The sequence below is a fragment of the Tympanuchus pallidicinctus genome, unplaced genomic scaffold (genome assembly GCF_026119805.1).
Source record: "Tympanuchus pallidicinctus isolate F22 unplaced genomic scaffold, pur_lepc_1.0 scaffold1, whole genome shotgun sequence".
In the NCBI taxonomy this organism is placed as follows: domain Eukaryota; kingdom Metazoa; phylum Chordata; class Aves; order Galliformes; family Phasianidae; genus Tympanuchus; species Tympanuchus pallidicinctus.
The window spans coordinates 78628259-78643427 of NW_026294618.1; the positions used below are offsets into that span (position 1 = coordinate 78628259).

The 15169-nt window shown below is 38.2% G+C and overlaps 1 protein-coding gene across 8 annotated transcripts in view; it reads left to right on the forward strand.

Annotated features, from left to right (window-relative positions):
• The window catches only part of LTBP1 (latent transforming growth factor beta binding protein 1), a 176232-nt gene that overhangs the window by 130693 nt on the left and 30370 nt on the right, over window positions 1-15169 (forward strand). For all 8 annotated transcript variants that reach the window (XM_052684049.1, XM_052684031.1, XM_052684021.1 and 5 more), the window contains 4 exons: window positions 2273-2395; window positions 4508-4630; window positions 7139-7261; window positions 9769-9894. In XM_052684049.1, coding sequence (XP_052540009.1) covers window positions 2273-2395; window positions 4508-4630; window positions 7139-7261; window positions 9769-9894 — 495 coding nt within the window. The remainder of the gene's footprint in view (window positions 1-2272; window positions 2396-4507; window positions 4631-7138; window positions 7262-9768; window positions 9895-15169) is intronic.

The following is a 15169-nucleotide window of genomic DNA, read 5'->3' on the forward strand; positions in this document are numbered from 1 at the left end:
AGACCTGGCCAAAAACTTTCAAAACTAATACAGAGGTCAGTGAAGCCAATCTACCCACTTCTGGCCCAGCTGTAAGGGACTTCAGTAGAATCACCTACAGCTCTGAACTTCATCTCAGATTTAGGTTCTGTTTCTGGCCTTTCTGTTTCAGGCTTTGTGGGGAAGTCACTTGATCTTTTAGTCAAGAAACCCCAGAATGTGGTTGGCCCTTCGGGCTGACAGGGCACACTGCTGACTCGTGTTCAACTTGCCACAGCTAGAATCCTCAGATCCCTTTCTGCAGGGCTGCTCTCCAGCTTATTATATCAAGGGTTATCTGGTCCCAGGGGCAGGCTCTGGCACTTGCTCTTGTTCAAATCCATTTAGGTAGTAGTTGCTCAGTTTTCCAAGGCGTAAATAGCTCTCTGCAGGGCTTCTCTGCTCTTGAGGGAGTCAACAGCTTTTACCAATGTACTGTCATCAACAAAATTCCTTAGTGTAACTTCAAGTCCTGCGATCAAGTCATTACAGAGTTTGAATTTTGTTCAGTGAGATCATTTTGAAACAGTTAGGAATTTCAAAAATTCATCTTGCAGAACTAAGACTGCCTACTAGATCTGCCATAGCAGAAGACGTGTGAACCTATGCTGTTGTTGCTGTCTGGCTAAGTAGACAAGACAAGGTATTACAAAGGCTCAAGTGAGTGGGGAAAAAAGAAATACAGATGATTTGAAATACAGGTAGCAATAGTGATTTCCTTTGTCTCTGAGGACAGGTGGGCATTGTCAGAGTTCCAAATGTGCAGTACCATGTGAAGAGCCACGAATAACAAATAAATCTGAGGAAAGTAGTTTCTGCAGAAATTCACGGTAACTAATAAAAGCTATGATGATGAATTCAAACTTTTTATCTTTTTTCTGCTCTCCCTCGGCTTCAGCTGCCTAAATAGCTCAAGTCTCTCAAATAATCAGTGATTTTACTTCATTTTAGCAGATTTTCTATGCTTTGTGTTGTCAAAAGATATGTTTGAGGGTAATATGATTTCTGACATATAAAAGCAAATGAGATTTAATTTTTTTCTGCATCAGTAAAGCTGTAAAAGACAGCTTTTTCCATAGAAACAGAGACACCTGCTTGCTGTTAAGTAAACCCTCAAAATAAATAAGCATTGAAATGAAAGCTATCCCTAGGAAAAAAAGGACTGATCAGTTTAGAATACTGAATGAATTCTGGCTGGGTTTGTTTATCTTTGTGCTTTATTGTTTATTCCTTATACAAATTGCATTCAGAGAGAATTTCTGAAAATGTTTAAGTGATGTAGCAATTTTCATGTTGACTGTAGAGAGTGGTCTACTGAGTTAACGCTGAGGGGAAAAAAAGTCCCCCTGTAAAGAAAGGAGTTTAAAACTTTTGTTACAAAGGCCTAGCTCATTAGGATTGCTATATAGAGCCTGTTTAGACAGACTACCCTTACAGAGGGATCTGCTTGAAATTCCCTTGAAATTCCTCAGTGTTAGTTACATCCTTTAGAACTTAGCTCCCTTAAATGCTTTTGAAAAACATTGTCTGGTACTGTCTCACATGCACGGGTTTTGTGTACAGTTTTGTTACACACTAGAGAACTCCTGCACATTAATTGCCCTAGCTTTAAAAGACAGCAAAAAACTCAACAGCAGGAAACGTGGTTGAGTTCTGTACTTTCCTCAGTATATTAACACCAGGTGAACAAGCAGAGAGGCAGCAGCAGGTTGGGGGGGTTTTGAGCAAATTTTAAAAATAGCTTAAGAGAGAACGGCTTCAAACACAGACCTGTCAGCTTGACCTACATCTGCAAGGGATTTTGCTGGACTGTTCCTTGCAATAGCAAAAGGATTAGCAATAACTGTTACAAGCTATTGGCAGCTGCCAGTGCTTTTATCATAGCCATGTATGCTTCCTAAGAGTGCATCTATGGAATGCAAGAAAGTACCAGCACTTGTTGACCTCTTCTCTGCACTACTGTCACTGTAGTTTAAGACACTGTGAGGAAAATTATGGGTAAAAGTAACTTCAGTTAGGTAAGAATGACATTGGCACATCATTCATAGTACAAAACACATTGAGGGGAAAAAAAATTTCTCAACTGCAGTACTAGGATGAAAGTGGTGTTTTGATCATGTGGCCTGTGAGCATACTTGTGTTTGAGCACTGGCCAACTCAAGTCTGACAGAAGTTGAGTAAGTTCCCAAGCCTATCTGAGAGATGGTTGTATTTTCAAGTTGCCAATATATTTTTGCTTTCTTTATATTCACAGATATAAATGAATGTCAGTATGGCAATCTCTGTGCAAATGGACATTGTGAAAATATTGAGGGGTCTTTCAGATGTATTTGTGGCCAAGGTTTCAAACTCTCTGCATCAGAGGATCAGTGTGAAGGTAGGAAGGAATATGATTGAAATTCATAAAGTGGCACTTTTTCAATAATGTTTCATCTAATGGCATTCCTCTTAATGGAGACACAACAAATGTATCACACAGAGACTGCATAACCAAGCATGTAAGAAGAATGTGGATTTCCATTTTATGACTTCTGTGGTCACACTGTGTTTTTTGTGATTTCTTATAAAACATCTGGGGTTATAAAGCAGATCAGCAATGTTTAGTAATATTTATATTGCTTGTTTGGAGTTCCTGCAAAACGCTTGACATTTCTGTCATTTTAGAGATTTGGGGACTGTTGCTTTTGCTGCCTTAAACTTTTAGTGTGGGATTTGCTTATTTGCTTTTCTTTACTTTTTTTTTTTTTTTTTTTTTTTTTTTTTTTAATGTCAGGGAGTGAAATCAAAAACCCAGGCTTAGAACCCCAAAGTGTGTCAATTAAATGCTAAGCTGACGCCTGCTTTGCTATCACTGCTTTTTGAGCAGCATGCTTAGAGGGACTGTGGTGTAATATTTCCAAGTGCTGTACCTGCACCTCAGAGTGTTAGGTCCTGCATTTCTTCCACATGTGACATTCCTGCCACGGCTGCTCTAGTGGATCAAAATTAGGTCTGATGTCAGAGCTGAGCAGTCTGAGGGCAAACATCGACTACATATATTAACCATGAATATCCCTTTGCTCCTTGAGCAGGCATTAGGACTCTTGCAACCTCTCCACCAAAAGTGAAAATCTGAGAGAATGTCTCAGAGAAGCTGTGGAAGCACACAGAAATCCAAGTTTCTTGTCGATTGCTTTTTTCTTTTCCTTTTTTTTCTTTTTCCCTTTATGCAAGTGTCTGTGTATAGCACCAAACACATTCGGACTTCTGGATGCTACAATAATACAATAGAACTGAATAATCACTCATTTGACTTTGTCAGGAAATTTGAAACAAAACACACTGAATGTTAAATGGTGTGAGTGAGTTAAATGTGCTGTCCAGGACACAGAGCAGACCGGTCTTGGGGAAAGTATGTAGACAAAGTTTGACTGCTTCCTCTGAGCCTTTCATGGAAAAGAGCCCTTGCCAAGCTACACTGGCATGTGCAGACAGCTCTTCTTAAAGTGCGCCCTTCTCAAGTCAGGGCCTGTACGTGCACCCAGATGCTTCATGCAGCCCCACAGAATACAGTGATCCTTAAATTCAAAACTTCTCTGGTTGCAGGGGACCACAACTCAAGAAAGCGATCAGGCTGTGTAGCCATAACAGAGACCAGAAAAACTTCTGAGTAACTTTCTCCTGTTTGCATTATAGAATATTCTCAGAACAACGGGCACCCGTGCCTAAATCCTAGAAGTGACTAACAACCTGTCATATAAATTTAAAACAGTAGTTAAGAAATTGTAATTATAAATGAGAGAGGGAAAAGCAGTTCCTAGCTTATGCAGAACACGTGGTAAGTTCTAAATTCAGAGTGCTGCTCTCCTCCACTGTTTTGACTTTTCCATAGGAAAATTTAAACTTAGTGTTCAAGTCCATTTGGTAACCCAGGCTGACCCCACATTATGAGAACTTGAAGCACTGAGGGATTAGCAGTGGTTGTGGAAGCAAAGAGACATTTCCCCATACTTGGAGGATTAATACTGTTACAAGGCAAGTATTTAAAGGAGTACAAGTTAACAGGGGAATGGCCTGTCAGTGTGCATCTTAAAACCACACCCTGTTAAAAGGTGGTGAGCTGGCTGGAAAGTATTTTGTGGGTTTTGCTGACTCATTGGAGCAGTTGGCTTGTTAGATTTGCCAGAGAGGAGAGAAACAAAAGTGGCTCTCAAGCAGTATGTCTGTGTGTGTACTTGTGAGTCTGTGTGTATTTGCGTGTCCATTGTGGGATATAATGACACTACGGGAGAGAACACCGAATGCAGTCACCTCGAGGGAAACGTTCCATCTGCAGTTCTGTATATTTTTATGCAATGTATTGTCTGCTGCATTTGTAAATAAAATCAAGAGAAACAATACTTGCTAATAACACCGTGCTTTGCTATTTTGTTCAGAGATGTTTTTTCACTATTTGCTCAGTAATCTGTATTTTTCATGTGTCATGTCATCCCTGTCTCTTCTGCTACAGATATAGATGAATGCCAGCACAGATCACTATGTGTCAATGGACACTGCAGGAACACAGAAGGGTCTTTCAGATGTGTTTGTAGCCAAGGTTACGTGCTGTCTGCTACTGGAGATCAGTGTGAAGGTAAGCTCGTGGACATAAGCTATTGATTCATTTTTTCAAAAAGATCCTGAGTATTTCAGCCATAGGCATGAACTCTTCTGTGAATGGGACAGAAAAATACATCACTTCTTTTCTTCTTGATACTTCACTGTCAACTATTTAACAGTTCTCATCTGCACAGGTACCTATTTAAGGTTTCTTAAAAATAGTCTCTGTCATCTTTCCACATACAAGAAATCAGTATGTGTGTTGCCAACACTAAGGCTAGAAGAGCAGTTAGCACTGATACCAAAAACAATTCACCTTTTTCATATCTTGTTGCTTATGCAGAGGTCTGTGTTGGATTCTCTGTTACAAAAGCTTCTGCCAGCAGACACTGTTCATGTGGGGGCCAGCTAAGTGAAAAATTCTTCAGTTGGTTTTGGGAACCTGTAGCCAGTCACTACAATCCCACATGTGCAATTGCAAGAGAAATGCACAGTTTCAGATGTGCTCCAGAGGGATCTGCTGGTGCTCACAACTTTCACTGTCTCAGAAGGGAATCTGTGTGCTATGCTTTTAAAAACAAGAAGTGAAAGATGTTAGGCAAATAGGGAGAAAGGAAATGCTAAGTTATAGAAAACAGACACATTCTATTTTCTCTCAAATCAGGCAGCTTAATGTCCAGTAATCAGCAAACAGGTTTGTTATTTTATTATTATCATTATAGGTATAGCCTTTTGCTGCGGTGCTTGTGGTAACCCTGGGCACGTGAAATTTCTTGCTGAAGAGCTCCAGAAACAGTTCTACCTCCATTGCTTCCTTATCTCCCTCCTTAGGAGGAAGAACTCTGTTAAGCTCTTGCTATAGTTGTAGTATTAGCATATATAATCTTTCAATCCCTGGTGTGCTTTTTGTAGCTGCTAATAGCAAGGAAATGAGACAGCTCCTTACTCTAGACATGCACCTGTGAAAGATGGTAAAAAGCACTGAACATTTCAAGCATTAGTTACTGTCTCTGCTTTTCCTTGAGATCCTTGGGCAGTAATCTCAAGAGTACCCACTCCTGTGTTTGCTGCCCATTCTGTTCCATCAGAGAGGTTTGCATCCTATACAGAAAATAATGAGTTTTGACTGAATTTGGCAGAAAATGCTTTCTTGTTGTGAGACTTGGCATTAACTCGGCGCAGGGGAGTCGTTAGTTTTTTTTCAGGCTCCCAGTCAAAATTAATTGCTGTTTTTTTAAATAAACCACAATTTATTTCTTAGTTGAAAATGATTACAAAACATGTGGTTATCAAAAGGTTGTGAGTTTGTCAGCATTAAGTGCAATTTTATCTGCCATAACAATCTTTTATGCAAGAAAGCTACTACTTTTCCTTATTTTAATCAAATAGATTAAATCCCAAGTATGTAAATCAGTAACTAGTAATTACTCGGTTAGTAATTAGCAATTAGTATTGTACACATTCTGCAGATTAAAATGTGCAGAAATGAGGTTAAGTCTATCCCTCTTTTTTTTTTTTTTTTTTTTTTTAACTAGAATTGTTATTATTCCTGCAATGCATAAAAAAATTACAAATCTATTCAGATCAAATTTGTGGTTAAAAACTTAAGAATATTCCAAGGCAGTGGACAAACTTTGTGGAGTTTTTCAATGGAAATTATCTGTCCTGCCATTGAGCAATAGGCTCAATGAATTACAAGGTAAAGAACTGTGGAGGCAGAAGGAAGTTACTTACGTTTCTTTTGTTCTCTTATTTTCTGTTTGCTTTTAAAAACCAGAAGTAGAATATCACTGGAATGTAGGTGCTTTCTGAGTTAATGCTGTACCTGCACTCCATTTTCTGAAGGAAAAGAAAAGACTTTTGGTGGAGACAATGCCTAGTATCTTGTTCTTTAAATATTTGGTTGCTTTGTATCTAATTTCTAGCCTGGAACTTGCCCTGCTGTGTGTCGAGCAACATGTTTAACACACGGATGTTGACTGCACATAGTGTGGCCTGTGTCCTACAAACCTTTCCACGTGGTTGTTGCTTGAATAATCCCCACAAGCACATCTTGTCTGGTGTGGCACACCAGCTATGTCGGGGCTTGCACATGCTGTGGACAAGATCCAAGTCAGATCACTTCAGGCTCAGCAATCTTTGGTCTAAACGTGTCTGAAGATACATATTTCAAAATACGGGTTTGTGTCACTAGCCATGTTTTGTGTCTATCTTCTAAACGTACAGCTGGTTGGATTTTTGTAGTACTCTAACATCACTGTCACTATTAAAGTAATGGAGAGATTGATATAAAGGTCACTGATAGTTTTTATTAGTGATGCAGATGGCACATACTAGACGTGCTTGGTAAGAAGAAATGTCACAAACTCAAATTTTAAAGCTTTCTAGAAATAAAGCAGTTTGACAGTATGATGAAAGAAATTGAAAGGGCATTCTGTCACACACTTATGAAAGGACACTGTAGCTTCAAGTTGATAAGTATCACTTAAGAGCTTGATCAGCTTTTGTGTCATCTAATCACTCGGTTACATTTTTATTTCAGATATTGATGAATGCCTTCAAGACGGCGATATTTGCCTTGGAGGAAACTGCGTGAATACCGACGGATCTTACAAATGCTCTTGTCTAGATGGCTTCCAGGAGGTAGCCAATAGGGGATGTCAAGGTAGGAAATAGCTGTTAAAAATATTTGGGTCATTTTTATAAATGTGCAAGTCTAAAATCGTAATTTGTGATGGTCATCAATCATGATAATGAGGATAAATTATTTTTATTTATGATTGGTAGTATTTCCATATTTTTTCACTTAATACCATTGTCTCTAAATACAAACTGAAAAATTATTTCAAGAAGCTTAAATTTCAGCCTTCCTAACTGGAAAGAAAACTTCTGCTAGAATTAACAGAGATTTAGTGCTGCAATATCCCAAATATATCTAGGATAGGAGCATTTATTTTGACAGTATCTTCTGCATTTGTGAACTGATGTTGTAACAGAGCAGTACAGCTCATATCAAATCACATTAGGTAAACATGGCTCATCCCTAACACGTTTGGCAGCACTTGGTGGAGGATGAGAAGGAAGAGAATGTTTTACCTGAGGCTAAATCAACATTGCCAAGCCCAGAAGAAGTACTTCTCAGCTTTTGGGTCTGAAGAATCCTAACTGTGTTGACACAACACCTAGGCATGCCTCAGCATTCCCTTTTACAAAAAGCTTCCATTTTTATGAGACAGGAAGCGTGATACTAGAGTGGGAAATTGGTAGCATGTTCTTGCTGTTGTTGAGCTGTTACAGGATCTAACAGACTCTTACAAGTCAAAAATGGAAATCTTGAATGTATTTTCTTGTCCTGTATTGTGGACTGGGTGGAACTAGCCATACTAATATAATAACTGATTTTTTTTATTTTTTTTTCCCAGTACCTTCAGAATGTTTTAACAGCGGTAAAATGGAAAAAAACTTAAATGGCTGAAATCGGTTCTTATCAGAATTCTGTAATAACAAAAAATACATTAAAAAAATTAACAGAATTTGAGTGGAGTGATTAGGGGTATGGCAGAAGACCAAGATATTAGGCCACTAGGGTAGAGTGATCACATGATAAACTTGATATGAGCATCCAACCTGTATTTTAATATAGTGAGGTGCATACTGAAGAAGGAATCTTGGTCGTATGAGTAGTTTAGTGGATTTCCTTCTGAAGCACACTGACTGAAAAGGATGTAGGGGTCAGAGATAGGTAGCTAAATATGAGCTTTCACTGCAACCCTGTGGCCAGTAGGACTAATGCACTGCTTGAAATATTGAAAAAGCAGAATATCTAGCAGGAGCATGCACAAATTATATACCTCTATTTTGCAATTGATGCAACTGCTCTTGGCAACGTGCTCTTGGGAACTCGCGTTTCAAAATGAATGCTGATGAGCTGAACAGAGTTTGGAGATGAACCCAAAATACATAATGGCTGGAGGTAAAAGGACTGAGTGATTTTAAAACTTTTATTTTGTTGAAGAAAAAAATGGCAGGTGATTTGATCACAGACTGATTCCCTTCAAAGGAAGTCAAAATTCAAAGTAGAGAGCTGTTGAATTAAACTGGAAAATGTATCACAGAATGCAGTGTAATGCAGTGTCTGCAAAGCTGCATCTGGACTAATTCAGACTAGAAATTAGGAATGTGTATTTTGGTAAGGAGCAAAGTTAGAGTCCAAATCAGAAAGTATGCAGAGTTCTCTTAAGACAAATTCAAACTCTTATTTCTCTCACATTGTTAATTTTGTTTTCCTGTTTTTTAATACATTATTTTACTCTCGTGTAACAAACTGTTCTGGCAGTTAAAAAAAAAAAACCAAACACCACACAGCTCAGTCCTGAGAGCAACGTGTGCTAAGAAGGCACTGTGCTGCCCTTGTCAATGCTGACCTTATGGGACTTAGACAAATTCAGAGAGCTTCACAGAGTATCTCATTGCATTGACCTTGAATTCAGAGAAAACTTTTCCCTCTGTACCTCATACAAATGCTGCCCTTCCTCGAGCTTTGTTCTTTCCACTTGTGCCATGCCTTCAGGACACTAGCCTGGAAGGATTTATACACACAGGATATAATCAGTCTGTATCTAAAAAAATTTATAATGCAGTCATGGGACTTTAAATGCTGAAATCATAACTTACCTATTCTATCAAAGTTATTGTCTGTTTCAATGCATTTTGTGTGGCTGTAACAATAGCTGGAATCTAAACAACAAAGACACAGTGAAGAGGAAGAAATTCTGCTATCCTGTTAAAAGATTCAACTCCAAACCCACTGATAACACGTGGGGTCAGATGAACAAGCTGACCAACACAGAGCAATCAAGAAACAGTAAGATGGAGCCAGCTGAGAATTCTCCTGATAGAGAATAAATGTTGGCTTGTATAGAGCTCAAAGTGACATTTCAGAAATCATTCTCATCTGCTTGTCCTCACTACAGACAGCAACACATGGAAAGTATGATACATCTGAACATACAGTATTTAAAAATGATCCCACAGGATTTGCTCGCTCCTGAAAATGAACACGATTTGCATAGCTGGTAGAAATGAAAGCTGCTTTTTAAGAATAATCAAACTTAGGATTGGTGTTATGGGAATGATTGCTGCTTGCAAAGCTGTTAATCTCTCTGCTTTCAGATATCAATGAATGTGAGAGATCTGACCTCTGTTCACCTCATGGAGAGTGTCTAAACACAGATGGTTCCTACCAGTGCATATGTGAGCAGGGCTTTTCTGTGTCTGCGGACGGCCGAACCTGTGAAGGTGAGACAAATCACAGTGACTCGTGAGCTTCCCCCTGCATTCCCCTGCATTCCCACTGATTTGCTGACTGGCTGGAGGAGGTGGGGGGGAAGCAGTCCATTCTTATGTAATGTTCCAGAACCATTATTAACTCAGCAATCTGACATCTAAAGGTCTTTTCTGGCTTTTTTCTCTTAAATGCATGATGTGATAAATTGCTGTTTGTACCATAATAAGTATAACATGAAATATACAAAATGGGAGACACAATGGAGCTCACATTTGTTAGAAGCTGTTAGAAGCTTTACTTCTGTTATAAAAATTTTACCATCTTAATTATATAATTTTTTTTTTTGAGCAAAAGAAGTCAGTGAAAAAGAAATACAGATCTAAATATGGCCAATGATAGCAAAGATGAGAATAATATTCATATGTTAAGATATGTGAAAGCAGACATCTGCAATAATATGAAGATCTTTTCAGAGTGAGAAATCATTTCTATCATCCAGCAACAGAGGGAGAAGTATAACATATAAAACACAAGTAAAAAGACGTTAGAATTCAGCCTACTGAGGGGTTTCAGATGGGTAACCCTTACTGCCATAAATATTTAGTGTCATTTAGTTTAAAAGAGTCTTAGGTGCATTAGCAACAAGCCTGAGCTGCCTGAACGTTCTTATAGTTGGATGTGAGACAACAGAACCTCCCTTATCAACACCTTGGCAACCAGCTGAGGCATCCATGCAACAGAGCTCCAGTAAGAAACTGTAGTAAAATGCTACCTATGATAGAACTTCATACACTTTGAAATGGCAAAAGTTTAAGTAAATCTTAGTGATTAGATCTTTACAGTGATACAGCTTACACTTCATATGCAGGTGTGCTCGTACAAGTATTTTTCAAATAAGGTTGTAAAAGCAATAACACCACTGAGAAACATCAGCCAGAAGTCTAGAATTTACTACAATTTACTAGGGTTGTTATTTGGTTATTGTATGAGAAAATACCTTGTTCCTAATAGAAAGCAAACTCTTTCTAATGATTGCTACTCTACAGCACTTAATTTGAGCCAGGAGACTTGAGTTCAGTGATACCAAGGAGATACGTGGTTTTGTGATGGTGATACTGCAGAAAATGTAAATTCCCCTAACTGGATGAAGAATGGCTTTGCTTATGGATGAAAGGATTTTTCAAGGCAGGAAACCTTGTGTGGAAAGTAATAATTCTGAAGAGGAGAAAGTCTGTATATGCTGTAGTAGATCAGCAGGATGCACACAGAGAAGGTGATCTGGGCAGGGATAGCTCAGTGTTAAAACCTTGCAGTAGTGGATCCCCAACATCCAAAACATAAGCAAGCTGTTCCCTATCCTAGATTATAAGCCAATAAATTCTCATGTGATTGATTTTCCATGGGCCAGCTCTTCTCATCAGTTTGCTTAGGTCTAACGCAAAGACTCTTCCTTCTATGGAGAGGGTGCTTGGAAACTTCTGTAACATTTACTCACTCTATGTTTAGCAGAGGAAAGACAGAATTATTATTCGAGCTGAACTTGTTAAAGTAATTTGATAAGGAAATTAAATTGGTAAGGGAATATTGCTATGCTGATGTAAGAGAATGTGTTCTACATTTTTAGATACAGCATGACATCAAACACACTATTTGTGCATTACTTATTGCTGATAACAAAAAACTCCTGTAGATATTTTGTTGCTTTTTCATCTCTAAATATTTATTTATTTATCATAACATTATAGAAAAGCCTGGCAATTAGACTAGAGAGGATGACTCTGAATAGGCCCAGTGACAGATGGAGACGCTAGTATTGTATGATTTCAAGCAATGGGGCAATTTCCAACTTTTCTGGTAACCAGTTGCTAACAATCATGTTCTTAGACTCTTTTGACAGCACATATACATTTTACCCTCTCTTTATGTAGGATATGGTTAAACACCTTCGGTTTCTCAGCAAGAAAAGTAGCAGCAGGTGTTTTGCCTCACTGTTCAACATAGTTGTAAAAAAAGAAAGAGAGAAGAATGTAGCTTGCTTTTAGTAGAAACCAAACATTTTTTCCAAATCAGTTAGAAGAACATATACCAGCCTTGTGGAGTCAAACTCTCAGAAATTAAAAGAGACAATGCTGAACAGAAATACAAGAAACACAACTTAAGAAGTCTGATTTTAGGGGGCAGACCAGAAACTGAATCCTGTCTTGATCTCTGACAGTTAAAAAGTAGTTCTTAGTGAAGAGTTACTATCACATATGAGACAGCAGTACATAGATAATCTCCATTAAAATTTAAAAGCCTGGGTTTTACTAAATAGAAAGGGATGAAATCAGCAGATAGATCCGTTTCCAGGAGCATGAGTAGTTTTGGAACATTTTTAGTGAAGAATAAAAAAAATACAAAACCAGGTCACTGTGCTTCACAAGTAATTGGTGTGTATGGAATACAGATCAGACTTCAGCACTTGGAAAAGTATTTTAATAACTTGGTGAAACAGAGGTACTTCTAGTCTTCTGAAGCAGCAGCACTCATTTTTTACTGTAACTAGTTTCTCCATTCTGTCATTTCAGTAATAACATTTCTAGAGTCGAAGAAAATCATTTAAGGGAAGCACTGATTACTTTAGTGCTTAATTAACATTCACTGCTTAGTTAATATTTGGTTTTGATGTCAGTTTCAAGAGTCAGCTTGCAAAAAGAAACAATAAGGTTAGAAACAAAGAATGTGTGACATTCCAGGTACTGAGAAAGGATGTGGCTTCAATCTGTAGAAGCTACTGTTCTTTACACAAGGTGCCTCTGAATTTATCTCCAGTGAAGTGAGTGAGGATAACTGTTTATGCCATCAGAGAAAGAAGTTGAGGAAATTTTGCTGGATTTGGATGCTTTTCCGTACCTGGAGAACAGATTTTCTGTATCTCCAAGCTGTTTTTGTATGAATTTAATAATTCTTTGAAGAGTCAGAAACAATAACAACATAAAACAGTGAGAAGCCTATGTGGTTCAGTTCTGGTATGGAGTTTTTACGGCTATGGCCAAAGCAAACTGAACAGCTGTGCAGACTGTGTCTGCTTCCATGGTGTAGACAAAGTTTTGTTGTGGTGGTGACATTTCACCGCTTCATGGCCCCAGGCTCAGCAATTTCACTGTGCCGTGCTCTCAGAACAGGAGGCTCTTAGAGCACTCCATAGCTCCCTGTGGAGCTCTCTGGGGTTCCTATAAAGATACCTTACTCAGCTGGTTGCTAGTCAACTGTGTTGGCAAAAACTCAACTTAGAGGTTCTCTGATGCTGAAGTCAATGCCCTGCACCAAGCGCTTCTTTCTGTTTTCATGTCAAATCTCATCTTTCTCAGTGGCTCCCTCACTTTTCCCTCTCTCTGCTCCAAGCCCATAGCCCCAGTGTCAGCATCAGCAGGCATTCCAAAATAACTTACATATTCCTTTAGAGCTTTCCAATGTCTGTTTGCCCTCAGTTGCCATCTTGCAAATTTTATGCAGTAGGCAACTTAATTTTCATCAAGTCTCTGATTAAATACTGAGGTAAGAAAGCTTTTGCCAAATTTGGATTCAGGCATTCATCTCCAGAGTGCCCCTGTGAGCTTTGTGTCACAATGAATAAAGAATAATCACAAACTTCACCAACTTTCTTAACGTTTCCTGATTAGAGAAGTGTTAGGGCAACAACTGCTTTTTAACAGGACACTAAAGAAATAGGAACACAAAGGGAAAAACAAGAGTCTATCTTACCATATCACAATATTTCAATCATTGCCTCCAGATGACCGATGACCAATCTTTCTTTATTCAGATATTCATTGTTCTGATTTTAACTTGGGAGTGTTAAGGACAGCCCTCGAAGTCTCAGAACCACAGCTGTTCTTCTAAGCAGCATACAAAACTGACCTGACAGAAATTTTGCAATGTAAATTGATACCAGTGAGATTTAAATATTTGTGCCTGAGGTTAAATATGCCTTCACCTTGTTCACATTGGCAGAAAACAGCAACGGCTTGTTGAGTTGAGTAGGATCAGGCTTGAGTGCATGAGCACTGCCTTTCTTTACACCTCTATGATTTTAGACCAAAGGAGTTTTGGTTATACCAGGCAGCACTGAGTCATGCATTCTAAAACAATTATAATTAGAGAGCTATTTTAGTCACTGCATAGACATAGGATGTATTTATTTCATATTTAATTTTTTCCCTTGCTCTGTCTCTATATAGCAAGAGAATTGCCAATTACAAGGCTCATGCTTTACAGCGTCATTAAAGGAACAAATGCCCTTTCCGGCTGTAAAACAAGCATCCTTTGAGTGAGCTGTCTAGACAAGGAAAAATATTTGGTGCTTGGACCTTCTCTGTAATTTCCCATGCACTGAAAGATCCAGTCATGTTCAGACTGTGTACTTTTTTAAAAACAAAGCCATCTCCTGCGGATATAGTATGTACTATTTATACTATATTAGGACACCTGCTACAATCCCAAATTTTGTTTCTGCAGATTTTCAATGACCTTAGTCAATGACCTTAGTTTATTGAAGAGCACAATCCATTCTCCTATCTGTTTTCTTTAATATCTAGGTATTCAGTAAAAGAAACACTATAATTCATGTAATTCCAAAATCCCCAGTTGTAGTCTCTCCTGTCTGGGCTTTCAGCAGTGTGAACGTCCTGTGGCTCAGGAACGTCTGTTATTAAACTATAGCTGGCCACTAAAAATACAAGCACTGCATTATTGTCTGTTTTCTTAAATTCCTGGCTGTCAATCCACCACTGCTTACTCAATTTGAATTCCCCTAACAGGGTTTTCTGTATAAAAGATATAGTGTTAAGACTTTTCTTTTTTTTTACCAGATATATGAAACTCCAGATGGTCATGAGACTAAAAATTAACCTGAAATGTGTCATGCAGGTCTAGTGCTCAGTAGCAAAAGTGAAGGTTCACAAAAACACAACTGTAACTGCTGGTGTACAAGTTTTATCTCCACTCTCCCAGTAACTCTATATGCATCGTTTCACTATTCCATCATTGGAATACTTGACCTTGACTCTAATTTTCACATTCAGTTCTTTCAGAATAAACATAGTAGCAATTGTATTCTTTGCCAAATACAAATTGCACTTTATAGAATTAATTATTTTGTCTGTTTAATAAATCAAGACGTGAAGCTCATAAAAACTTCTACTGACAAAACCAACAAAACAAATAAAATATTCCACAAGTTCCATCTGCAAGTGTTTTTAAAATACAATTGATCATATTCATGAATGTCTGAAAGATTTCAGAATA